The following is a 26,038-nucleotide window of genomic DNA, read 5'->3' as shown; positions in this document are numbered from 1 at the left end:
AGCGCCGAACCTTGAGTCCCTTTATACTGAGAGTCAAGACAATGCGAATCCATTTCTGATTGGTCAATCGGATTTTAGGCCTTCACAGTGTCACAAACGGGAATAAAGATTACATTTTCACCGATCGCAAAGATTAAAATCTGGAATGGACCGAGGAATTTCGGGTTCGACAAGGAACAAACGGAATGAGAGAAGGAACGGAGAAAGGAATTTAAGAATGAGCCGATCAAAGATTACGAAAAACGTTCAATTTGTGTAATCTTTATTCCCGTTTGTGACTCCATCAGGGGTGTTGTCTTGACTCTCAGTATAAAGGGACTCTAGCCGAACCTAGCTTCACTTTTTCCCCCGTGCTTTTAGATACGAGCGTTCCGTCTTTATGTCTTTGTTCTATACTCTCTGCTCTTGCTCTAACCTTATTCTATACTCTCTGATGTTATGCGTTAGCGTTAGCCTTCATCTTCATCTTAGAGACTTAGACATGCCTTCATCCACCGTTTCCAAAATTCTCGCAATGAAAGCTATTCCGTAAGTGTTACCTGAGCCAATGATATTTTATACAGCTGTGCAAGTCAAACTAATTGTAATATCTCCTAGAAGAGTCGAATGGTTTAAGGTGAACCATCATCACCTGTAGCTCTTTCTACAAGCATTTATGTTTTCAGGGATTTCGATTTTGCACTAAAATTATGTTGAAAGGTGCCCGTATAAGCTGACTTAAGCTCAGGAAAGTACTGATCAATTAGAATGAGGGAAAATATCAAGCCGGCAACACAACCCTTCTTACCTAATTGTGAGGAAATAGCAGAAAAGATAATCAGAAAGAATAGATTCTATCCAGTGTCAACATTCCATCCTAGAGCGTAGAGGCGCTATTTAGGGGGCGGCAGGCCCGGCTTTTGCCTGGCCCTTTATTTAGGAGTCAGGCCCGGGAAAAAGAGCTCGGTATTACTACTTAGAGAGGGAAAAAAAGCTCGAGTTCATAAACTATTTCTACACCCCAATTGATTATTTTGCCCGAGTGTACAACCACATCGCCACCTGCTGTACTTCAGTAAGTGGTAGGTAAATTTACAAAGAGGTAACTCATCACCTCTTACCAGGCCCTACAAATATCTGGAGTGGCGCCCCTATTCCACCCTATCTGTGAACCTGTCCATACTGCAGACAGGGCAACTTTTTGCCCACTCTGCAAGGCGATTATTGAAATGACATCGACTATGTCGCCGCTTTGTCGTGTCAACACGACAAAGTGGTGATGTAGAGTCGATATCATTTCAATAATCGCCCTGCTGTTTAGTTCGGGGAAAATTTGGCTATCCTGCGAACAGGGGAGAGAATGCCGCTATTATGCAAATGGAACAAGCCATTATTTTGATTTATGAAGTCACAGTAAAGTCGCAGAAGAGAGTGGATATACAAAAAAGAATAATAAAGTTCAGGAAATACTTATGCAAGTTATTCCCCAAGCATCTTCTTCAATCTATAAATTCATGTAGGTACCCACTTAAAAAGGTTCCTCCGCAAAGGTGAAGTTTTCCTCATGCTATCTAAACTGTCTTTATACCACAAACTAATTTTATTGTACTTTTTCAGAGCGATTTGAAGAATCTTACAAAATGTCTCAAGATTATGTGGAGATCATTGCAGAAGGTGTGAACCCAACAACAAGAAATAAATCAGGAATCAAACAGAGGAAAAGTAGTACCATCACATTAACACCCAAGAAAATTTATGATATTGATCAAGTCAACCCCAAACAAAGCCTATCTCAAGACATTGCAAGAAGGCCAGGTAAATTCATTTCTTCGCCCACAAAGAGTCCGTGGAAGAAAACATCATCAGCTCTAACGAAATATTCTCCGTTTAGAAAGAACTCTCCAGCCTTTAAGAATAAGCCAATAACTTTTTATTTTCAACAAAGTCGCACTAAGTCATCTGTGAATCCTTTAACTCAGGTACTTCAGTCTATTAAAGAAGATGAAAAGTTACCTTCACCAGACAAAGAAGCTTTTGAAAGTTTACTATCTGATGATTTTGATCTAACTGAAGTTGAAATTGATGCTGATGTCCTTTCACCTCCTAAAAAAGTGACGATCTTGAAAGAGCCCATGGAGTCAACATCCTATGCCAGGGACTCCAGCGCTTTTTCTCCAGATGATCCAGAAGAGAACCACTCAACTGGAGCTAACAGTCCGCCTGAAGAAGATGATGAGATTTTTAAAAGAAAAAGAATTAAAAAGAAAATAAAGAAAACTTTGTTTCCAAGTGCAAAGCCAGACGAAAATTTTGATAATGTATCAGGCTCTGTTTCTGGAGAAAGCTTTTCTATGAAAGATTCTCAATTCATAGACACAGCACATACTAGCAAAAGTAAACTAAGTCAGATTAATGATATTTCAACAGAACTTTTATCTTCTCCCTTTTACAAGTCCTCTCAAGAATTTGAACTCCAGAACCAAAAACTTTCGCAAGACTCCAAAGACAGCAATCTAGTCTTCTCCCCTCAAAAGCCGTCTGATGAATCCTATACCTACGTAGACAGCTATTCATCTTGTATTGAGGCTGCACTCACTGACTGTCTCACTTTCTTGAAGAAAAATAAAGAAAACGGAATTTTCGTTGACCTAATTGAACTCGAAAAATTTACTGCAAATGGATCCTTACACCAAACCAGAAGAAGGTTGTATGCAAGGCTGTTAATAAATCGCCAGTATAAATGGTATCGTTTGCAAGATCTTAAGAGCTATGAAGCTGCCCTCAATATCTCGAATGAAGAGCTCGTTTCAGAAATAATCAAATTGGAAGAAGAAGGTTTCTTAACTTCTAACCTGAATAGTTTAGATTTACCATCAATGTTGAATTTATTACAAGTGAAAGATCTCAAAAGCTTGTGCAAAATTATTCGTGTCAGTGATAACAAATCAAAACCTGAATTAATAAAACTATTAGTAGATTACGAACGGAAGCAACCCATACTCAGGTTCTTTTCGAAGACAAGTCAACAGCAGTCTTCAAAAACATCAATTCTCATACAGCAAACTAAAAAACTTCTCGGTCACTGTATCAAATTGACTGATGGTCCTAGAAATGCTTTCTTTCAATGTTTACTCTTCGCCACTTATCCTTTTTTCAGTGGAGATCCTCAAACAAGGTTAAAGGATTATTTGGACCGATTAGTAAAGGTCCAGAAAAATGAAATTTCATTCCCTTCGTATGTAGTCCACAAGACTGTTGTTTTTTCTTTTGAAAGGTCATTCAGCATGTACCATGAAGCTTTGAAAATAAACGAAAATGTTTTTATTGCATTAAATAGGAACAAAAAGGACATCAATTGGACAAAAGTGGCCGAGTATGCCAACATTTCATTTAATAAATTTGAAGAAATTCTTAAAGATGTCGAAATCAATAATTACGTCGAAACTTTACCGGCATTTTTACGTCGTTTTACGGCTGGGCATGTTTATGCAAGGAACTTATTTAGTGTCATTAATGAGAATAAAAAGGGTACTGACAAAAATTTTATAGTAAAAGCATTAAATCTACTCATAGATCAAAAATTATATGCGTTTCATAAGAGAGGCACATTTTATGAAGAATTGGCAATGACATATCAAAATTATTTGAAGGACACTGAAAAAGCCCTTTGTATTGTCTTGCAAGGTTTAAAAGACCCTGAGATAGACTTACCAATGAAGTACACTTTGTCTATTCGTGGTTCAACGCTGGTCAGGAGAAAAACCAAGCCTGTTTCTCAGGGATTCAAAGCAGAGGTTGAAAAATATTTATTCGATATCCCAACCCCTACTAGTGTTATAATCAACGCTCGATGCCTTGAAGGTCAAGCAGGTTACAAACAAATTTATGTCACCGAAACAGACGATGGCGTTGAATTTTCTTCCGTCGAGGAAATTGCCAAATCATACTACAGAAAACTTGGCTTCACTCAAGTTCTTCATGATGAAGGTGGAACAGTAAGAGCTGTGGCATTTGCCTGCTTTTGGGATATTATTTATCTGCAACCTTCAACTGTAGTTAAACATTCAGTCTTCCACTCCCCATTTCAGTCTCATCCCTTAGATTGGGGATTCCAAGATTTTTTCCAGCACCGCCGACCTGAAATATTGGTATGTCTTCCTTGATCATCTCATACCTTAAGGGAAACTTAATTTTTTCTTCTTTTTTGTATGATGGCATTGCTGAGGCATAAAAATTACTCAAAAATTAAGAAATTCTGATTAAGAGAGTAGGGTTCTACCAGAAATTCCAGATGAACATTGGAAATAAGATTTATCTGTTCTCACGAAACTCTCCATATTTACCTAGAATTTTCAGTTATGGTGAAAATGGGGAAATTTGTAGACTTAGGAGGGCTTCAACCTCCTATGCAGCCATACTAAAAATTCAGAACAATCACAGGAATTTTCGAACATCGGAAATAAATTTGACTGTAGTTAGACTTTTCATGTTTTCTTTATCAGATTCAAAACACCGAACTAAGTAATTAAAATAAATTAAGACCGAAAAGTCCTTGCAAAACTGAATTTTATAAATGATGTGTTATTAGATATTACCTTCAAAAAGATGGCTTCTTCTAATCATTAGCATTTATAGCCATTCGAAGGCCTTGAAAAAACTGATGTGCAGACATTTCCATCAAACATATGTACTTCATTTTAAAATAAGGAACTTTTTTTTCTGGCTCATCCGCAAAAGCACACATCTGCATAAGACATGAGATGACTCACATATTGCTTTTAAATTGAGCCTGAAATGGTAGTTCCTTATTGCAAAATATAGTCCATTTCAAGTCAACTTCATCAGTTGGTCTGGATTTATGTTAGGTCTAGAAATTCATGTCTGAGAATATCTAGTCTTTGTTAGAGCACTTAGTTTTATTCTGCAATGCTTCTGGTATTTTAATTTGAAAATTTTAAATTTATAGGCTCGTCTGGAAGAAATGGAAGAAGGAGGTGTCGAAGTTGTCATGCAGTTGTTGACAAGGGTTTGTGAAGAGTCAGAAAATATTGAGAGTGTTATCAATTGGAACTACTTGTCTAAAACAAGATTAAACTTGCTAAAGGTAAAATTTTTCTTTTTGAAGATTTGTAGAGGACAAACCTAAATTATGGCACAGTCCTGCGACCATTGGATCCGGGGGGGGGGGGGGGGGGGGGGGCGCTGAGAGAACCGGCCATGGACCCCAGCCCATGGACACATGACTGGATTCTGGGTTCCTTGTCTCATTATTTCATGAACCTAGTACCTCTTTTGACCGGCATTTTTTTTTCACATGTAGAACTAAATTATAATTTATGGGGCTTTCCATTGGTACCAGAACGGTTTGGCTCGGATCAACTGTCCTGAAGTCGCAGACTCTTGAAGGTGCCAATATTCACCAATTTTCTTGCTTTTTAAAGGTCAACTAAAGTGAAACGAGACATAGAAAAAAAGAGGTTGTTCCGAAAACGCCGATTTTGGCCCCCCCTGGATTTGGCCCAAACTTTGCTCAGATGTTGTGCTAAGTGTCCCCGATGCTTGGGCAAAATTTCAGCCCCCTCGGATAATTATGGGGGAGGGGGCAGGGGGCAAAGTTGCAATTTTTTCAAAACTTTCAAAAATCGATATCTCGCGAACGGTTTGAGTGTAAGTGTTGCGGTTTGCGCTAAAAAACGTTACACAATATTCTCTACAAGAATATTAATGCTGTTTGCAAGGTTGCGTAATTTATCGCGGTCATAAGTCGATTTTTTCGATTTTGACGTTTCGACTTTTTTTAGTTTTTCGTCTCTCCTCTCTTTGGAATCGTTGCTACGTGAATGAAAACCTGTTGAGGTGATTCTCCATAAAATTCTGCATCTACCACACTTTGTTTGACCTTGGGGAAACGATTCGTTCGTGAGTTGACGACAAAAATTGACCAAAGGGAAATTATGGAGGGGGCCAATGTCCCAGTCTTGAAGAGATCACTTTTGGGCGCAAATTGACGTAAATTCTCCGTAAACAGATGATTTCCTAGGTAATCGACCCCAAGGAATCCGATTATCATGGTCCCGAGGCCACCCTCGGGGGGTAAAAGGGGGAGACACAATGTCTCCCGACTTTTGGGATCGTGACCCCTCTTTACCTCCGAAGGGAGGCATGGGGGGTTTCGGGGCCGTGAAATTCGGATTCCTTGGGGTCAATTCCCTATTCAACCCCGCGGTCCCCCACTTCGTACCACCTAAACCAACCGAGAAAAAGACCTGTTACGGGTGGTCTGGCATACCCTGTATGACGAAGTATTAAAACATTTTTATTGGAGGGGAAGGGTGGGGGGAGGAGAAAATATCGATAATTACAGCCTACAGAATGAATATAAGGCCCTAGCGGTGAAACAACCTCTGCCTTGCCCGCGCGGGATGGAGCGCCACCGATATGCCGCCCGCGCGTAACCGGTAACGCGCAGAAAAATCGCTGTAACTCACGAACGAATCGTTTTCCCAAGGTCAATCAACGTGTGGTAGATGCAGAATTTTATGGAGAATCACCTCAACAGGTTTTCATTCACGTAGCAACAATTCCAAAGAGAGGAAAGACGAAAAACTAAAAAAAAGTCGAAACGTCAAAATCAAAAAAATCGACTTATGATCGCGATAAATTACGCAACCCTGCAAACCGCATTAATATTCTTGTAGAGAATATTTTTTAACGTTTTTTAGCGCAAACCGCAACACTTACACTCAAACCGTTCGAAAGATATCGATTTTAACAGTTTTGAAAAAATTGCAACTTTGCCCCCTGCCCCCTCCCTCCTTATTATCCGAGGGGGCTGAAATTTTGCCCAAGCATCGGGGACACTTAGTACAACATCTGAGCAAAGTTTGGGCCAATTTCCAGGGGGGGCCAAAGTCGGCGTTTTTGGAACAACCTCTTTCATTTTCATTTTACAACTCATTTCAGTGAGCAGTAGGAGTGTGTCACATTTCATCCAATTCTGAAGGGGTCAGGTCAAATCCCTGGTTTGATTTGGCATGGAATGATCCAAATATGATGTTTTAAGTGAATTACCTAATGAAGCACTTGTAGGGGTGATCGGAATTCCCGATCTGAACGCTATAAAATCTGAATAGGGAAAAAAGGTGGCCAAATTGCATGTAGATTACTGGAAAAATGGTCCGCAGCCGTTATTCCAATGGGGACATGGCGCTTAAGCCCCTCGAATATTTGCATCGTTAAAATGCCTAAAACATCAGGTTTTTTCTTATTCGGGTCAGTGAAGGTGCCCTCAAACACGCAATTTCATCATCAAGTACATGTTTTCCTATATATTTTTTCACGAGGATTCCATTTTACTGGTTTTCAAAACGTATCGTATTTAATTGATATATCAATTTTTCATTCGAATTCTGAGATAAATTTGGTAATTTTTAGCATTAACTGCATCAAATTCTATTATTTAGTGATATATAGGCAAAAGTTTAAATGCACAAGGAAACTAGTGCTTACATAAACTTTTATACACAAGGCACTTACCCTCAGAGCAGCGTCTACTAACCATTCTTCAGTTTGGGTACTAGATGATGGCCGGAATGCAGGGATTCTCGGCGTCGCAACGATCGAATTTCATGGCCCATCAGTCCAAGAAACGTTTTTTTCGAAATCCGATGACGGGTAGTGTAGGTGAGTTGCCTTTTGGCATCAAATGACGAGGAAAAAATCCTGGCTCCATAGGACAACACTTTCATCGAAAATATGAGGCTCGAACTTCCGAAATTTCAAATTTTCGTTTTTACGGTTTTTTTTTCTCTAAGATAATTTCTGGATGATTAAAAAGACACAACTGACACGTTTCATACGTGTTTTCATAGGTAATTTGAATCAAAGAATCAATTTTTGTGGTTGAAAAGCTAATATTCCGATTTAAAATATCGTTTCTTGCAATACTTTGTCCAAAAAAGCGATTTTTTTGTGTATATCCCAAGAAATTTTGATTCATCAATGCAAGTCTTTGATAAATCGACATTTTGACTTCAAAAATAGATTCCTTGTGAAGAAATACAAGAGGTACTGGGTTTACACCTGCATATAGTACGTAGAAATGTCGACAAGTAAGGTACGATTCGTTAAAGTTTTAAAAAAATCCTCAAAATATGGGTTTTTGCCGATTTTTAGTCCACATACATCTCCATTCAGTCCTGAAATAACTTCATTTCCCTTGATGATACAGAAATTTTAGTGCATTGCAAAAAGATAGATCATAAAAAGAAGTATTGCGTCAGTCTTGTTTCAATTCTGTAAGTCAAATAGAACTGGAGGTAAGTATGCCCGTTACCGTGAAGGCCGACTTAATCAAAATTCACCTGAAAACAACGAACTACACCTCTAGAATGGCCGCGAGATAGCAAACCTGCGGTACGCGCAAGGGCCGGTTTTTGAAGGCAGGAGGGGGGTGGGAGCCCAAGTATAGCTAACCTCAATCTCCATTTCTGCTGCGTCTTGCCCATAAGGATTACATGTGAAAATTTCAACCTATGTAAACTTTCATTTTTTTTGAGGTTTGCTTTCAAAGTTCCTATTTTTTGAGTTAAGAAAACCTTTGGAGGTGCGATTATTATGCAATCTTTTCATTGCTATCACTTTATTCAACAATATTCGGCAAAATGTGGGCAGCGTCTGACATAGGTTTAGATGGCAGCCTGCTGTGTGAGCCCAAGTAAACCTAACCTATATCAACTTCAAAACGTTCCGGGTCTCTAACACTGGTCGGCCATTCTAGAGGTGTAGTTCGTTGCCTGAAAACCTCAACTCTACAAAGCTGCCATGGATACCAGGATGGTCGAAAAAAATTAAAAATGGTTCTTCTGCTTGTATTGGATACATTAGAAGTAACCAAATTTATAAAAAAAAACTCAACTCTACAAAGCTGCCATGGATACCAGGATGGTCGAAAAAAATTAAAAATGGTTCTTCTGCTTGTATTGGATACATTAAGAAGTAACCAAATTATAAAAAAAAGTTAGTTTCAGTCAAGCAACAGTCCCTGGATGATTTCCTGTGGAATGACTCATAGGCGAATTCAGTTTGAAAACTCGTATGAATCGTACCTAAGTTGTCGACATTTCTACGTACTTTATGCAGGTTAAACCCGGTACGCTTTGTATTTTTTCACGAGGAATCTATTTTTGAAGTCAAAATGTCGATTTATCAAAGACTGCATTGATGAATCAAAATTTCTTGGGACATACACAAAAAAATCGCTATTTTGGACAAAGTATTGCAAGAAACAATATTTTAAATCAATATCTTAATTTTTCAACCACAAAAATCGATTCCTTGCCTCAAATTATCTATGAAAACACGTATGATACGTGTCAGTTGTGTCTTTTCAACCATCCAGTAATTATCTTAAAAAAAAAAACACGGTAAAAACGAAATTTCAGATTTTGGAAGTTCGAGCCTCATATTTTCGATGAAAGTGTTGTCCTATGGAGCCAGGATTTTTTCCTCCTCATTTGATGCCAAAAGGGCCATTCCATGTTAATGCAATCAGGCCTTGGCACTGACTGACTTGGATTTTTTTTATATTTTTTTACTTAATCTATAAATAAAAAAAAAATTATTTTACGAAATTGAAAATATCAAAAAAAAAAAAGCTTGTGTGTGTCAAAAGCTTTGACACATGGAACTAAAAATAGGTACTTTCTCTTAGATTGATCTATAGATTAAGTAAAAAAATACAAAAAAAATCGAATCGGTGGGTGTCATTTTCCCATTTTTTTGGTTGAATTGACATGGAATGACCCAAAAGGCAACTCACCTTCACTACCCGTCGTCGGATCTCGAAAAAAATGTTTTTTGTACTGATAGGCCATGAAACGCGATCGTTGCGTCGCCGAGAATCCCCGCATTACTGAAGAATGGTTATTATACGCTGCTCTGGGGGTAAGTGTCTTGTGTATAAAAGTTTATGTGAGCACTAGTTTCCTTATACATTAAAACTTTTGCCTAAACAGGGTGCGGCAAAAGTCCTGGGACGGATGTTTATTTTTTATTATTTACGGCTACACGTAGAAAAACGAATTTTGGAGGATGTTCTTGGGTCAAAGTAAGCTACTTTTTGGCACTCCCCAAAAGAGGGTTATTCATATAGGCGAAAAATGTACCCAGCCCGGAATGTACGAAACTTTGTGGGCTGATAGTATTAGTTGAGAGAGGCTTATCCCTAGCTCCGTTTTTGCAGGAGCCCCAGGGAAACAGCGTTGCCATTTTTTAAAGTCGTAACCTTCAAACATCCATAACTTTCGCAGAAATACAGTTACGGAGCTCGTATTTATACCAAAAGATGCAAAAAATTACGTTCTATCGACCTATGCCAAAGAAATTTTAATTTGACTCCATTGTTGCCACGTTATGGCCATTTTTGTAATTTTCGTAATTATTTAAAATCACGTTACCGCCCAAAAAAGTGTTTGCGGTTGGTGGGGATTGAATAAAAACCTGTCGGAATTATTGTTCGTTCGATTCCGCATCCATCCATATATTATACTTTTCTGAGAGACTTAGGGAACACGAGTTATAGCGATTTGAAAATTCGGCAACACGCCCGATACCCGATATTGACGCTCGTTTCGGTACGTTTCGCAACTCCGTGTTAAAGCAAAACGCCTAGACCAAACAAAATTCGAAAAGTCAGTTCATGTTTTGCGCTTTTTTGAAACTTTCACATGATTTTTAGGAATGCAAGTAGCGGCGGTGTTGCCGGTTTTCAATGAAAACCACCGCTGCGATCACAATTTAAAGTAGTACTCATTCAATCTTATTCAGCTACATTTGTTAACCTAAACTGACCATTTGCGACATGGTGTTGACAACATTGCCTAATTTCCGTCGGAATTCGCGTTGAGGCGGAGTTGCCAGTTTTCATGGAAACCGCCACCGCAATCACAAAAAAAATTATTACTTATTTAATCACATTCAGCCTTATTCTGTAGTTGGAATTGTTTATTTATCGAATCGATGGTTTCCTCTATCTCCCTGCAACGGCAGTGGTGACCGACAGTAACGAGATATCGAAATTTAAAGCTACCGAATCACTCAAGCGGTCCAATGAGTAGTTTTGGTGAGGGGCCTAGATTCATTGCTCTTGATCTCTATACAATATCGATATCTCGGTACTGTCAGGCACCACTGCCGTTGCAGGGAGATAGAGGAAACCATCGATTCGATAAATAAACAATTCCAACTACAGAATAAGGCTGAATGTGATTAAATAAGTAATAATTTTTTTTGTGATTGCGGTGGCGGTTTCCATGAAAACTGGCAACTCCGCCTCAACGCGAATTCCGACGGAAATTAGGCAATGTTGTCAACACCATGTCGCAAATGGTCAGTTTAGGTTAACAAATGTAGCTGAATAAGATTGAATGAGTACTACTTTAAATTGTGATCGCAGCGGTGGTTTTCATTGAAAACCGGCAACACCGCCGCTACTTGCATTCCTAAAAATCATGTGAAAGTTTCAAAAAAGCGCAAAACATGAACTGACTTTTCGAATTTTGTTTGGTCTAGGCGTTTTGCTTTAACACGGAGTTGCGAAACGTACCGAAACGAGCGTCAATATCGGGGTATCGGGCGTGTTGCCGAATTTTCAAATCGCTATAACTCGTGTTCCCTAAGTCTCTCAGAAAAGTATAATATATGGATGGATGCGGAATCGAACGAACAATAATTCCGACAGGTTTTTATTCAATCCCCACCAACCGCAAACACTTTTTTGGGCGGTAACGTGATTTTAAATAATTACGAAAATTACAAAAATGGCCATAACGTGGCAACAATGGAGTCAAATTAAAATTTCTTTGGCATAGGTCGATAGAACGTAATTTTTTGCATCTTTTGGTATAAATACGAGCTCCGTAACTGTATTTCTGCGAAAGTTATGGATGTTTGAAGGTTACGACTTTAAAAAATGGCAACGCTGTTTCCCTGGGGCTCCTGCAAAAACGGAGCTAGGGATAAGCCTCTCTCAACTAATACTATCAGCCCACAAAGTTTCGTACATTCCGGGCTGGGTACATTTTTCGCCTATATGAATAACCCTCTTTGTTTGGGGGCCCCCCTAGGGAAGGGCGGGGGGCAACTTTTTTTTTTTCAAATGACACCCCCCCCCCCCACTTGTGACCCATCGTTGAAAAGAGGATAAAAAAAGAAAATTTTTGGCGCAAGTCCCAGATCGCCATCTTGATTTTTCACAAAATGGCGGCCGAAAATGGCTGAAAAATGGGTATCTCGGCTATTTATCGATGGAATCGCATACAACTTGGTATCCGGGGGTTTTTTGGGACGGAAAAACCGAATCTGCCTTCAGTTTTTCTAAATATCCATTCCTTCCCAATATGGCAGCCTACAAAATGGCGGAAAAATTGTTAGCTCGGCTATTTATCAATGGAATCGCGTAAAACTTGGTATCCGGGCGTTCATTGGGACGAGAAAAACGAATGCGGTATTAGTTTTGCAAAATTCTCACACTATTCTAAAATGGCGGCCAAAAATGTCATGAAATTATGGGTACGTTCGTAACCTACCCATTGATTACCGTGGAATAAAGGAGAAAACAGAAGTTTGTTGTAACCGACAAATTTTGGTGGAATTTGACACTGGGAGTATTTCCGGACCGAAAACAAGGGAGTACTGGTTTTCTAAAATCTTTAAAAAACCCCTTTTTTTCTAAAAAAAAAATCTTTAAGATCCTAATGATAAACTTCTTCATCTGAAATAGTTTGTTTTGCGAGAAAATCGTTTTCTCCTTAATTCCAGGGTAATCGATGGGTAGGTCACGAACGTACCCATAATTTCATGACATTTTTGGCCGCCATTTTAGAATAGTGTGAGAATTTTGCAAAACTAATACCGAATTCGTTTTTCTCGTCCCAATGAACGCCCGGATACCAAGTTTTATGCAATTCCATTGATAAATAGCCGAGCTAACAATTTTTCCGCCATTTTGTAGGCTGCCATATTGGGAAGGAATGGTTATTTAGAAAAACTGAAGGCAGATTCGGTTTTTTCGTCCCAAAAAACCCCCGGATACCAAGTTGTATGCGATTCCATCGATAAATAGCCGAGATACCCATTTTTCAGCCATTTTCGGCCGCCATTTTGTGAAAAATCAAGATGGCGATCTGGGACTTGCGCCAAAAATTTTCTTTTTTTATCCTCTTTTCAACGATGGGTCACAAGTGGGGGGAGGGGGTGCCATTTGAAAAAAAAAAAAAAAAAAAGTTGCCCCCCGCCCTTCCCTAGGAGGGCCCCCAAACAAATTTTGGGGAGTGCCAAAAAGTAGCTTACTTTGACCCAAGAACATCCTCCAAAATTCGTTTTTCTACGTGTAGCCGTCTAAAGAATAAACAGCCGTCCCGGGACTTTTGCCGCACCCTGTATGTATATCTCTAATTAATAGAATTTGATACAGTTAATGCTTAAAATTACCAAATTTTTCTCAGAATTCGAATGAAAAATCGATATGTCAATTAAGTACATCGATACATCGTTCTGAAAACCAGTAAAATCGATTCCTCGTGAAAAATATGTAGGAAAACATGTGCTAGATGATGAAATTGCGTGTTTGAGGGCACCTTCACTGACCCAAATAAGAAAGAACCTGATTTTTTAGGCATTTTAATGATGCAAATATTCGAGGGGCTTGAGCACCATGTTCCTTTACTCCACTATACTACAATACTAACCCACGCAAAATGAACTCTAAGTTGCGTAGTTTGAGCTCCCATTTAAACGTGCATCGGCGGAGCGCAAGGGGGGGGGGGGGGGGGGGGAATGACCGCGGCGAAAAATTCTTGTGCACTCTCTGCTCACTCTAATTTTTAGAAATACAGGAATTAATCAGTTACCTTTAGATGACTAACCGGGTCTCTCAGGCCCCGGCGGCTTTTTATTTTTCGCGCCACGGCGGCTGTAATTGACCTAGGAGTCTGTCCTTCACAAATAGCTCTACAAATATCCTTAAAAACATTATTCTTGAAAAAACAAAAAAGTTTTAATTTTTTTTAAGGCACAGCAATTTTTTTTTCATGTCTACCTCTAGAAAGACTAACCCGGGCCTGCGAGGCCCGTATTGAGAATGTATGGTTATTTGATAGCTGCGATGCTTTTTTCTATGTTTTTTGAAGAATTTTATGATTTTCATACTTCGTCTTCTATTACCAAGGCCCCAAATTGTCCTTCCACCCATAAACTGCCCCCCGTCCCTCTCCAGATCTCCCCCCTCTCTCCCCAGCCCCCTCAGATCTAGGAGCCGCTCATTATAAACACACTTTTATATATTTCACACTTTTATATATTTTTCGAGATTTTGAGGAAGTTACATTGAAGTAACATTATTACCCCTATAAGTATACTTGAATTTGAGAAGGAGGGGGCAACCTTACCCACCCCTCTCCCCTCCCCTCCTTCCGGTAGCCAAAAAAAGTAGTACTTTCTGATGTGTTTCTTTCAAAGTTTTGCACTTAGGTTTATTTTTTCATTTCGTGAAAAGAAAAGAAAAGTCTAAAATGTATTATTGTACTATTACTACTAATGAGTCGCTCTCATGGCGCTTCTGTGCGCTCTGCGACACCCAACCGCCACTGACAGCGATCTTGCCAGAGCACCTTTGCTGTAATAGTTGTAGCTGAGGAGTGGTCATGGAGGTGACATACTGTCTAAGAACTGTAAAAGCACCTTGCGTTATTTTCTTACAACTAAAAGGTAACGCCTTAACATATTCACCGTATTACAAGAATCACCTAAAATTAAAATAATAATAAGTAAATAATAAGTCTAATTTTTTTGACCTACAGTAATTTTTTTTCTGTTTTGTTTTTCCTAAAGTATTTCCTACTTTTGTTTTTTGTCCGTCGTCTTACTACTGGAATCATTATTCATTATCTACTTTTAGTATTTAACGATCTAAGAGTTTTTACGAGTTTTTAGGTGTTTCTTGTGATATGGTGAATATGTAAAGACGTTATCTTTTAGTTGTAAGAAAATAACACATGGTACTTTTACAGTTCTTAGGCAGTATATTTCCTCCATGACGACTTCTCAGCTACAACTATTACAGCAAAACCTCAGGAAAACCATTAGAAACTTCACAAGAAATTTTGTCCTGCGTTTATCTCATAATTCACTGTGAGTAAATTTGCTCTCACTTGTCGAAAAGTTTGAAATAATGTAGAAGTAAATAACAACAATACATAACGCCTATGAACGTCAACGTAGAGGATGCCCTGTCAAATCATGGATTGAGGGAATAAGGCTTGAAATGAGGATATGCGCTCTGCCGGAGGTGCTCTGGCAAGATCGCTGTCAGTGGCGGTTGGGTGTCGCAGAGCGCACAGAAGCGCCATGAGGGCGACTTATTAGTAGTAATAGTACAATAATACATATTAGACTTTTCTTTTCTTTTTACGAAATGAAAAAATAAACCCTCTAGGTGCAAAACTTTGAAAGAAACACATCGGGAAGTACTACTTTTTTTGGCTACCGGAAGGAGGGGGAGGGTGGGCAAGGTTGCCCTCACCTTCTCAAATTCAAGTATACTTATAGGGGTAATAATGCTCATTCAATTTAACTTCCTCAAATCCTGAAAAAAGATATAAAAATGTGTTTACGATGAAAGACTCATAGATCTGAAGGGACTGGGGAGAGGAGAGGGATGTTTAGAGGGGCAGGGGGGCAGTCAGTGGGTGGAAAAAAAAATTTGGGACCTTACTAATAGAAGTCAAGGTATGAAAATCATAAAATTCATCTAAAAATAGAGAAAAAAAGCATTGTAGCCATCAAATTACCATACAGGGTGTTCGAAAAGTCCCCTCCCCCCCCCCTCTAACTTGTGACCTAATTGAGGTAGAGATTTTAAACTTGGAGGGTGTTCCTAGATCAAAGGGAGCTACTTTTTGACCCCCCCAAAGTTTTAGGGGGCCTCCCTTGGGGGGGGGGGGGGTGTCACGGACCCTAACTCTTTTTTTTCAAATGGGAAGACCCCCTTTGTGATACCTCGTTCGAAAGAGCATACAAAATTTTTTTTTTCGCGCAAACCCGAAGTCATTATCTCAAACCGTTTCAAAATGGCGGCCGGTCAAAGTTCAAAATGGCCGAAAATTGGCACCTCTACTATTTGCGCATGGATTTGCTTGAAACTCGGTATTGGTTTTTGGGGGTATTTTGGTACGAGAATAACGAATTTGACGTTCGATTCTTTAAAAAACCCTAATTTTTAAAAATGGCCGCCGCTACAGGCTCTAAGTGGCCGAAAATTTGACAAACTCGATTTTTTGCCATTGGATTCACCTGAAATTCGGTATTTGGGGGTATTTTGACCCGAGCTGAACGAATTCGACGTTAGATTTTTAAACAAACCCTAATTTTTCAAAATGGCCGCCGATTAAAGTTCAAAATGGTCAACAATTGGCAACCTCGACTTTTTGCCGATGGATTCGCCTGGAACTCGGTGTTTGGGGGTATCTGGGTTGGAGGAAAACGATAAGCTGAGAATCCTGAAGCTGAAGCTTGAAATTTAACGGGAATCCATCGGCAATAAGTCAAGGTTGCCAATTGTTGACCATTTTGAACTTTAATCGGCGACCATTTTGAAAAATTAGGGTTTGTTTAAAAATCTAACGTCGCATTCGTTCTGCTCGGGTCAAAATACCCCCTGATACCGAATTTCAGGTGATTCCAATGGCAAAATATCGAGTTTGTCAAATTCTCGGCCACTTTGAGCCTAAAGCGGCGGCCATTTTGAAAAATTAGGGTTTTTTATAAAATCTAACGTCAAATTCGTTTTTCTCGTGCTAAAATACTCCCAAATACCAATACCGAGTTTCAAGCAAATCCATGCGCAAATAACAGAGGTGCCAATTTTCGGCCATTTTGAACTTTGACCGGCCGCCATTTTGAAACGGTTTGAAGTAATGACTTCGGGTTTGCGCGAAAAACAATTTATTTTCATACTCTTTCGGACGATGTATCACAAAGGGGGTCTTCCCATTTGAAAAAAAGTTAGGGTCCGTAACCCCCCCCCCCCAGGGGGGCCCCCTAGAGTTTTGTGGGGGGGGGGGGTCAAAAAGTAGCTCCCGTTGATCTAGGAACACCCTTGTTACGCATTTTCTCACAAAAAATAGAGGTTAGGCAAGACAAGAATAAAGGAAAAGTGAAAGAAACGAACCTTAGGAAAGAAGAATTTGGAAACCCAAATTAAGCTAAAAGAAGCATTTAATGAAACAAGAAGGCACACAACTTTCTTACCTTATAATAAGGAGTAATTGTAATAAATAACAAGAATAACTGGGTTTTTACCAAAAAGAAGACAGATCATACAAACATAGATCAAGTTGTAAGACAATATAGAAAAAATATGGTAACCATGGATATATATATATGGAACATACCGCGCCCCTTGAACCCTGCAAGGGATTCAACAGATTCTTTCAGGGACTTAATAAGGGAGCAAGTTTACAAATTGGTCTGGTTAAGTAACCGTTACTAGTGAAAAGTTCAGCAACTCTGGTATGTCCATCCTTGCCGTAAAATAATTTATTTACACGTCCAAAACTCCAGCTGGCCGGTAAAAAATTAGAACTAGAATTTTGAATTAACACAAGTGTACCTGGTTTTAAATCAGATTGAGGAGACTTCCATTTGGAGCGTCGTTGCAATTCAACTAAATATTCCGATTTCCATCTAATCCAAAACTGCTTACCTCTATTTTGTAATAATACCCAACGATCATTTAATTTAACAGACTCAATGTTGGACTTCGAAGAGTGGAATGGAAGTGCGGTCAATTCTTGTCCGATTAAAAAATGAGCTGGAGTAAGAGGTGTTAAATCATTTGGATTATCACTCATAGCTGTTAGGGGACGAGAATTCAAACAAGCTTCTACTTGTGCAAGCAACGTTTGGAATTCTTCACAAGTGAAAACAATATTTCCTGCAACTCTTTTCAGGTGGAATTTTAGTGATTTAATTGCAGCCTCGTATAATCCCCCGAAATGAGGAGCTCTAGGTGGAATAAAATGCCAATATATAGAGTTACTAGATAAAACATGCTGAAATTTTTCATTATTAGAAAGCGAGTACAACATATCGTGCAATTCCTTATTAGTGCGAATAAAGGTTTTGGAATTATCTGAGTAGATATCTGAGGGGAATCCTCTTCTGGAAATAAACTTTCTCAAATCGGCAATAAAATCATTTGCAGATAAATTACTTACTAATTCACAATGAATTGCCTTCGTTGCAAAGCAAACGAATAATGAAACATATGATTTCACCCTTATTTTACTCTTACAGTATGGTTTTAAAAAAAATAGGACCACAAAAATCGACTCCGCAAATTTTGAAAGGTCGTAGCTCAGTTACTCGGTGAGATGGCAATGATGCCATAATTTGGGTTAGAAGTTTGGGGCGAGCAACTCTACAACCGAAACAATTGCGTACGGTGAAATAAGCTTCAGATCTTCCTTTTAAAGGCCAGAACCGTTGACGTATTGAAGCCAGCAAGGCTTGAGGGCCTGGATGAAATAGTCGAACAGAATGTTCGTGTCTAAAAATTAAGTTCGTCAATTTATGTCTATTTGGTAATATTATAGGAAATTTTTGTGCGTAAGGAATTCTTGCATTACGTAAACGACCATTGACCCTTAAAACTCCAGTTTCATCAAGGAAGGGATTTAATGCTAAAAGTTTGCTTTTTTTGTGTAAAGCACCGGAAGACAGATCTGAAATATCACGCGAAATTGCTTCCGATTGGGCAATTTTAATCAATTTATTTAAAGAACTGTCGCATTCAGCTGCTGTTAATTCTCCAATCTTTCTACATGGCTTGTTTTTAGACTTAGAATTGAAAATAAACCGTTGAACATATGCAAAAACTCTTATCAGTTTAGAAAGGGAAGAGTATTTCTCAAATAAGTCAAAGGGCTTAATTGAAATTACGTGAGAAGTACAAGAAGACTGCATTTCAGTAGACAAATCATTATCAAACCTAATGTCTTGATGACAATGTTGGAAAATACCCGGGTTATGTAACATTTCTGGTCCATGCCACCATAAACTTGAGTTTATTAAAGTCGAAGACTGAACCCCACGAGAAATTAAATCAGCAGGATTTTGATCTGATGATACATGACACCAGTGAGCATTTTTAGTATTCAACTGAATTTCAGCCACTCTATTAGCTACAAAGGTTTTCCAAGGATTTGGAGGTTCACGAATCCAGTCAAGAGTAATCGTCGAATCAGTCCACAAGAAAATCGCCGAAAAGGGCATCCGCATAGCATTTAAAACTTGAGACAATAATCGTGATAAAAGTAATGCCCCACATAGTTCTAATCTTGGTAAACTAGTAGAATGCAACGGAGCCACGCGGGATTTTGAAATTAATAATTGACAGTGAGAGGTTTTGTCTTTATCAATCGAACGAACGTAAATGCAAGCACCGTAAGCTCGGATTGACGCATCAGAAAAACCATGCAACTCTACATTAACAGCATAAGGAGAAACAACGTGTCTAGGAATTTCTAATTTTGAGATTAACAACATATCTGAACAAAAATTTGTCCATAGAGTAAAAATAGACTGAGGCACCGATTCATCCCAGAGAATCTTTAGCTTCCAAATGTCTTGCATTATCAGCTTGGCCCGTATTACTAACGGACTTAAGAAAGATAATGGGTCAAAAATCTTAGAAGTATCAGAGAGAATGCTACGTTTAGTAATTTTTGAATTTTTAGTGTGCTCAAATATCGATAAATTAGATATCAAAAAACAATCTTTAAAAGTATTATAAACAAGGCCAAGAGTTTTTACTATATCATTTGGCGCAATGAGGATGGAGGAATCATCATCTACATCTTTATTAGATTCTTTAATATATTTCAATATTTTGGGATCATTAGATGACATTTTTACTAATTTAAAACCTCCTTTCTTGAACATTTTACTCAATTGATCACATAATACAATGATAATCTGGAAATCATCATTTCCGGTTAAGAGATCATGGACATAAAAATCTGTAATTGTAATCTCCGAAGCGAGTGGAAACTCTGGATTTTCATCTAACGCAAGTTGATGTATAGATCGAATCGCTTGAAATGCAGAGGGTTTTAATCCAAAGGTAACTCGAGTCAAGCGGTAAGTCAACATCTCCCCAGTTTGGCGGTCACGCCAAAGAATCCTCAACATATCCCGATCATTAGGATCTATTGAAACTTGTCGATACATTTTTTCAATATCTGCAATTAGTACGTATTTATGTTTTCGGAAACGTAGTAAAATTGAAATTAGATCTTCTTGGATTGTTGGACCTGACATTAGAACATCATTTAATGATACCCCTGAAGTAGTGGTAGCTGAGCCATCAAAAACTACACGCAATTTAGAAGTCAATTTTGACTCATTTATGACAGCATGATGGGGTAAATAAAATACACGTGAATTGTTTAACTCACTTTCGGGAACCAATTCTAAATGCCCCAATGACAAATATTCATTTATAACATCAGAGTATCTTACAAATAACTCTGGAGTGAGCCGCTTCTCAAGAGATAATAAACGACGTAGCGCTTGAGATCTAGACTCTCCCAAAAATGGCAGTTTATCATTAAAAGGTAACTTTAGTTCATACCTTCCGCAAGGTAGACGTTTATAGGTATTTAAAAAATGTTTCTCGCATTCAACTCCAATTTTCAATTTCATTTTTCAATTTTCCATTGAAGATTGGCAAATCCGCAGGTTTCAGATTTAAAATTGATAGGAAGGGAGAAATTTGAGAACCGATAGAAACTGCAGCTGAGTTATTCTGAGTGCATGCCGCATCTTGAAGCATTTTTGTCTTCGCTAGCGCCTGAAAATACTGATTCTCGAAAGCTTGTAGATTAGGAGCTCTGGAAGGATCAATTTTTTTTCATTCATGAATCACCCGAGATTGCCTATCCAGAAGGGGTAAGACGCTCTTATACCTGACTTCCAGTTCATTTGGAGAGATATTACCGGATGCCAAATACGCGGTAAAGGAATCCAGCTGACTTTGGATCGATTCACTGGTTACCTCCAGAGCCAATGGTCTCACATCGGCATCAGAGTCCATCGTGCGAGAAGGATAAGGAAGGAGAAGGGAAGAGAAAAGGTCAGGAACAGCTAAAATAAAATGAATACTAACATTAATATTTGAAACACCGCGTTTAAAGTCATTGATTTTAGACTCACCATAGATGATCATATCAAAAATTGAATAGCAGCACAACCATAAAACAGAAAATCGATATTTCATCGAAAATTCTTACTCTGGAACTCAGTGGGTAGTCATACCGATACTCTGCCATATTCTGACTTACTAAACTAGTAGTCAAGCTCTGGCCAGAATCACTGAAGTGAAAAAAGACATATCGAGATTCTAACAGAATCAAGCGCTCAGTCAGTGGGTAGTCATACCGATACTCTGCCATATTCTGACTTACTATACTAGTAGTCAAGCTCTGGCCAGAGTCACTGTACTGAAGATAGCTGCGCAAACTATCAAGAATCGGTCAGATTCTGCGCCCAATCAGTGGGTAGTCATACCGATACTTTGCCATATTCTGACTTACTAAACTAGTAGTCAAGCTCTGGCCAAAGTCACTGTCGATTGATCGATAGTCAACTGAAGAATCTGGCAGATTCGATACTCATATCGAATCGTCTTGTCTAGATGGAGAAGGTACATGTTAGTAAATAAGTTCATCAATACAAAAAGGGCATACAACAACACACAAATGAAAGAGCAAATTCAATGAAGAGTAATTCAAGAAAAATTCATCAATGACATTCCATGATCCTCAAAGGGGAGTAAGGAAAACAATAATCTTCAACATTAGGTTAGTATTTTCTTCTAACGAAAATAAAAATGAGAACCCATCAGCTGTTATCTAAACAGATATCGAACAACTGAACCGTTGCCAATTTTAACATATAAAATTATAACTCAGAAAGCATCAGCTGTTATCTGAAAGATATCGAAGTAGCAACTGAACTGCGTTGCCAAACTTCATAATAAAATGAAAAACCTTGAAAACGTCAGATTGAAACAATTTGAAAAGATTCCATCAAACTTTCTGAAATATTGCCAAAACCTCAAAACAAAGACCACCAGAAATCAATACTGTAAATAAATTTCCTGCGTTGTGTATATCCTGGTCACGGCACCAAAAAATGTTACGCATTTTCTCACAAAAAATAGAGGTTAGGCAAGACAAGAATAAAGGAAAAGTGAAAGAAACGAACCTTAGGAAAGAAGAATTTGGAAACCCAAATTAAGCTAAAAGAAGCATTTAATGAAACAAGAAGGCACACAACTTTCTTACCTTATAATAAGGAGTAATTGTAATAAATAACAAGAATAACTGGGTTTTTACCAAAAAGAAGACAGATCATACAAACATAGATCAAGTTGTAAGACAATATAGAAAAAATATGGTAACCATGGATATATATATATGGAACAACCCTCCAAGTTTCAAATCTTTGCCTCAATTTGGTCCAAAGTTAGAGGGGGGGAGGGGACTTTTCGAACACCCTGTATGTTCTCAATACGGGCCTCGCAGGCCCGGGAGTCATTCGTTTAGGTAAAAACGGTCAGTCATTTAAGGGTTAATAAACAAGCTCATTTTAGAATTTTTGGGAAAATTTCATATAGTTATTTTAAATACTAGTCATACGAGGTCTTTTAGATTAGACACCGGATTTTGGTCATAACTAGCCCACAATGCGTCCAAATTAGGTTTTCTTGAGCTTTCCTGATAGCTGGAAGTATACTTAGGAACGCTACGTTCACAGATTTTGTTTATTTTGATCAGTGTTTATTCTGTGTCATCTTGAATACGAGTAAGTCAGGTGCGTTTTGCGATTTTCAGCATGCAATCACTGATATAGCAAAGACTCAACTTTTAATTTTGTTTTAAACTCGGTATACCTTGTACCGAAACTTTTGGTATGCTAAGTAAAGTTTACCAAGATCATTGTATGAGATGTTTCCACTGTTTTGAGTGGGTTAAACGATTCAAAACTGGTCAGGAGTTCGTCGAAGATGAGGAGTATGGGAATCGACCCTCAACGGCAACTGACATTTGTCACGTGGAAGAAGTGCGGGGAAAAGTGCCCGAAAATGGTCGTTTTGAGCTTGTTGAACAGAGTAATATTTCTCTGGAACATACAATTTTGATAGAATATGTAGACACGCATCGAGTTTCAGGTACACTTGCCCCTTGATTGTTGTCCGTTGAACGAAAATCCAACCAAATGTCAATTTCCCTTTAGCTGCTTGAACGTTCTTACAATGATCCTACATTTTTGGATAGGATAATTTTCGATGACAATACTTTAGTGTACGGCTACGATATGGAGACGAAACTCCAATCGTCCTTGTGGGTTGAAAAATGTAGTGCAAGACCGAAAAAAGAGAGACAAGTTCGGTCAAACATAAAAATCGCAAAACGCCCTTGAGGTTACCTTACTTTAAGCCGCATACCCAGGGATTTAGAGCTGAGGTTTGAGGGAGCATCATAAACGGAGCCGCATCGGCGCGCGAGGCGGAGGCCCGGCGCGGACTTTCATGCCGCTTCGATCAGTGCGCCGAGGGAGCGCATATGCCGTTGAGGCGGCTTCACCTGGTGAAGCCGACTCCCGGCTCCTTTTCTGATGCTGCATCAGTTTTGATGCTGAGTCCAGCATCAAAATTAGCGGCTTCAATTAGCAGACGCGTCGGACGCCAGCGCCCCGGCGTGGGCCACCGCGCCAATGGGAAACGTAAACAAAGGGGTGTTCCGCGAATTCATCGCAGAGTCCGAGGGTCGCGGTCTTCTGGGACAGCCCCGTCGGTAATTAAGGTGGGTGGCGGGTCCGAAAATTGAGGCCGTATCGGGCCGCAAGCCGACGGTCCGGCCTCAGAGGCTGAGGCCCATGTTGGTCCCTGAGCCAGCATCAAACCTCAGCATCAGCGCTTGAGGCTGGCTCGGTCGGCTCTCCAGCATCGGGCTTCAATGCCCGAAGCCGGCGGCCGGCAGGTTGAGCGCATCAGGCTCGGAGCCGTATGCCCGAACGGCCGCTACCTGGGCATACGGCATTGATGCTGAAGCTACGAGTCGATGCTGTACAGCATAACCTCATGAGGCGCCTCAAATGCCTGCGCATACCAACAAAGCTAATTATGATTTTTCAAATTTGTGAACGAAGCGTTCTTAAATATATTTTCAGCTATCAGAAAAGCTCAAGAAAACGTAATTTGGACGCATTGTGGGCTAGTTATGACCAAAATCTGGTTTCTAATCTAACAGACCTCGTATAAGACCAGTGACGATGCCCCTCCAACAACTTGTGTTAACAGGGTGTCAACAAGTCCGGAAATAGTACCGATTTTTTAAGGGGGGTCCGGAAGTACTGAAAAAGTGCGGAAATTCCGCAAAAGGTGCGGAATATTTTTCATTTTTTGGTCATTTCAATCTCAATTTGAGCGAGAAATTCAAATTTTTGAAATTTTTCGAATTTCGTCAAATGAAAGTACTGAAAAAGTACTGAATTTTTCTATTGAGGAGGTACTGAAATTTTTGGGAATGTACTGTAGAAGTACTGATTTTTGGCCCACCTGTTTTAGTAGACACACTGAAGGTGTGTACCGAGCTTAAAGGAAATCGCTTCGGCCAATTTTTCTCTGGGAGGGGGGAGGGGCAGAGTGAGCCGGTACGACAGCTTTATATAGAGTAATGGTCTCAACCAATTCCTACGTGAGTAATTGTGTGAGAGTGTGTTAGTAAGTGGTGCGGAGGGATACGGCTGGGCCACGATTAGCACGCGGAGTGTGAATTTTTGCAGTTCCTACAGTTTCACACAATGCTTGCTGAAATATGAGACTTCATAATCGGCAGGATTGAAATAAGACATCTTTAGCAGCAAAGAAACAGAAATATTTCAGGATTGAAATAAGACACCTTTGGCAGCAAAGAAACAGAAATATTTAAGGAAAGCTGAAGAAACCGCCGGCAATTTAGATCCCCTTCACCTTCTCACCTATGTGACGTTTGGCAGGTTGCATCCGTCATCCTCTTTACTCCTCACATTGGCATATATCAATCAATTTTTCCCCTCTTTTAAAATGTAATTCTGTCCTACAAATTTGTTTTATTCGATCAAAGTTGCCTAGTAATTCAGCTGAAAATTCCAAGCCAGCAACAAATTCACTTTTTCAAGTAAAAAAATCAATTTTCTTAACAATAAGACCTCCCTTTGTGATCCCGTGTGTTTTCCACAGCTTTCACCAAATAACCTCAAACTATGACCAGGTATGGGTAGGTGGTAGTGTCTCATCAGTTACATGACATGCTCATTTCATTAAATACCTTAAATATTTCACAATAGTAACTGAAAGCTGTTTTGTATAGAGTTAAGGTCCACCCATTTAGAATAAATACTATTATAAGGCTCAGCATAGTTGATTCAGTTTCAACCTATCAATTTACAATCATATTTTCACAGTATTTTTTCCCTTTATGTGTTTCAGGATTTTTTAGCCTCTTTGTCAGTCAAAGTATTTTGTAAACTCTGCCTTCACCTACTACAAAATGTGCGTCTTTATGGCAAAGCTTTTCCTGATCTTACAATGTGGAATCCATTCCAAAAAAAAGTAAGCATCTAGTTTGTACAAGTTAAAGGAAATGGACCCATAGGAGCAATATTTTAGAGCTCTGAGATATATATCGGTTTGATTCAATATGTTTTTACTGTTTTTCTTGTATTATCCTTTTGGGCGCTTGAGTCTTTAAGAGAACGCCTGATTAAATTTCCCTCCTGGGAAGAATAATCAAGGTACAGAACAGGGGTTCTGAACGTTCATCAGTGTACGTTTTTACCATCAAAAAGCAAATTTTCTCTACGCACTATTACACAGCGGTTACTCAGGCAGTCACACAGGTCGAAGTAATTTTGACAAAAAATCAGCGTGCTCAAAGTAAATTTTACAACAAAA

At 39.0% G+C, this 26,038-nt stretch overlaps 1 protein-coding gene across 1 annotated transcript in view; it reads left to right on the top strand.

The window, feature by feature from the left end:
* The first annotated feature begins 362 nt into the window (after positions 1-362).
* Positions 363-26,038, top strand: part of LOC109041387 (fanconi-associated nuclease 1) — a 34,302-nt gene continuing 8,626 nt past the window's right edge. Inside the window, exons 1-4 of the mRNA XM_019057735.2 lie at positions 363-528; positions 1,597-4,127; positions 4,946-5,083; positions 25,574-25,696. Of these exons, the coding sequence (XP_018913280.2) occupies positions 1,620-4,127; positions 4,946-5,083; positions 25,574-25,696 (2,769 nt within the window). The 5' untranslated portion in view covers positions 363-528; positions 1,597-1,619. The remainder of the gene's footprint in view (positions 529-1,596; positions 4,128-4,945; positions 5,084-25,573; positions 25,697-26,038) is intronic.

The sequence above is a fragment of the Bemisia tabaci genome, chromosome 1, assembly GCF_918797505.1.
Source record: "Bemisia tabaci chromosome 1, PGI_BMITA_v3".
Lineage (NCBI taxonomy): Eukaryota > Metazoa > Arthropoda > Insecta > Hemiptera > Aleyrodidae > Bemisia > Bemisia tabaci.
Note: the sequence above shows the minus strand (reverse complement) of the source record. Positions and strands in the feature narration are given on the sequence as shown.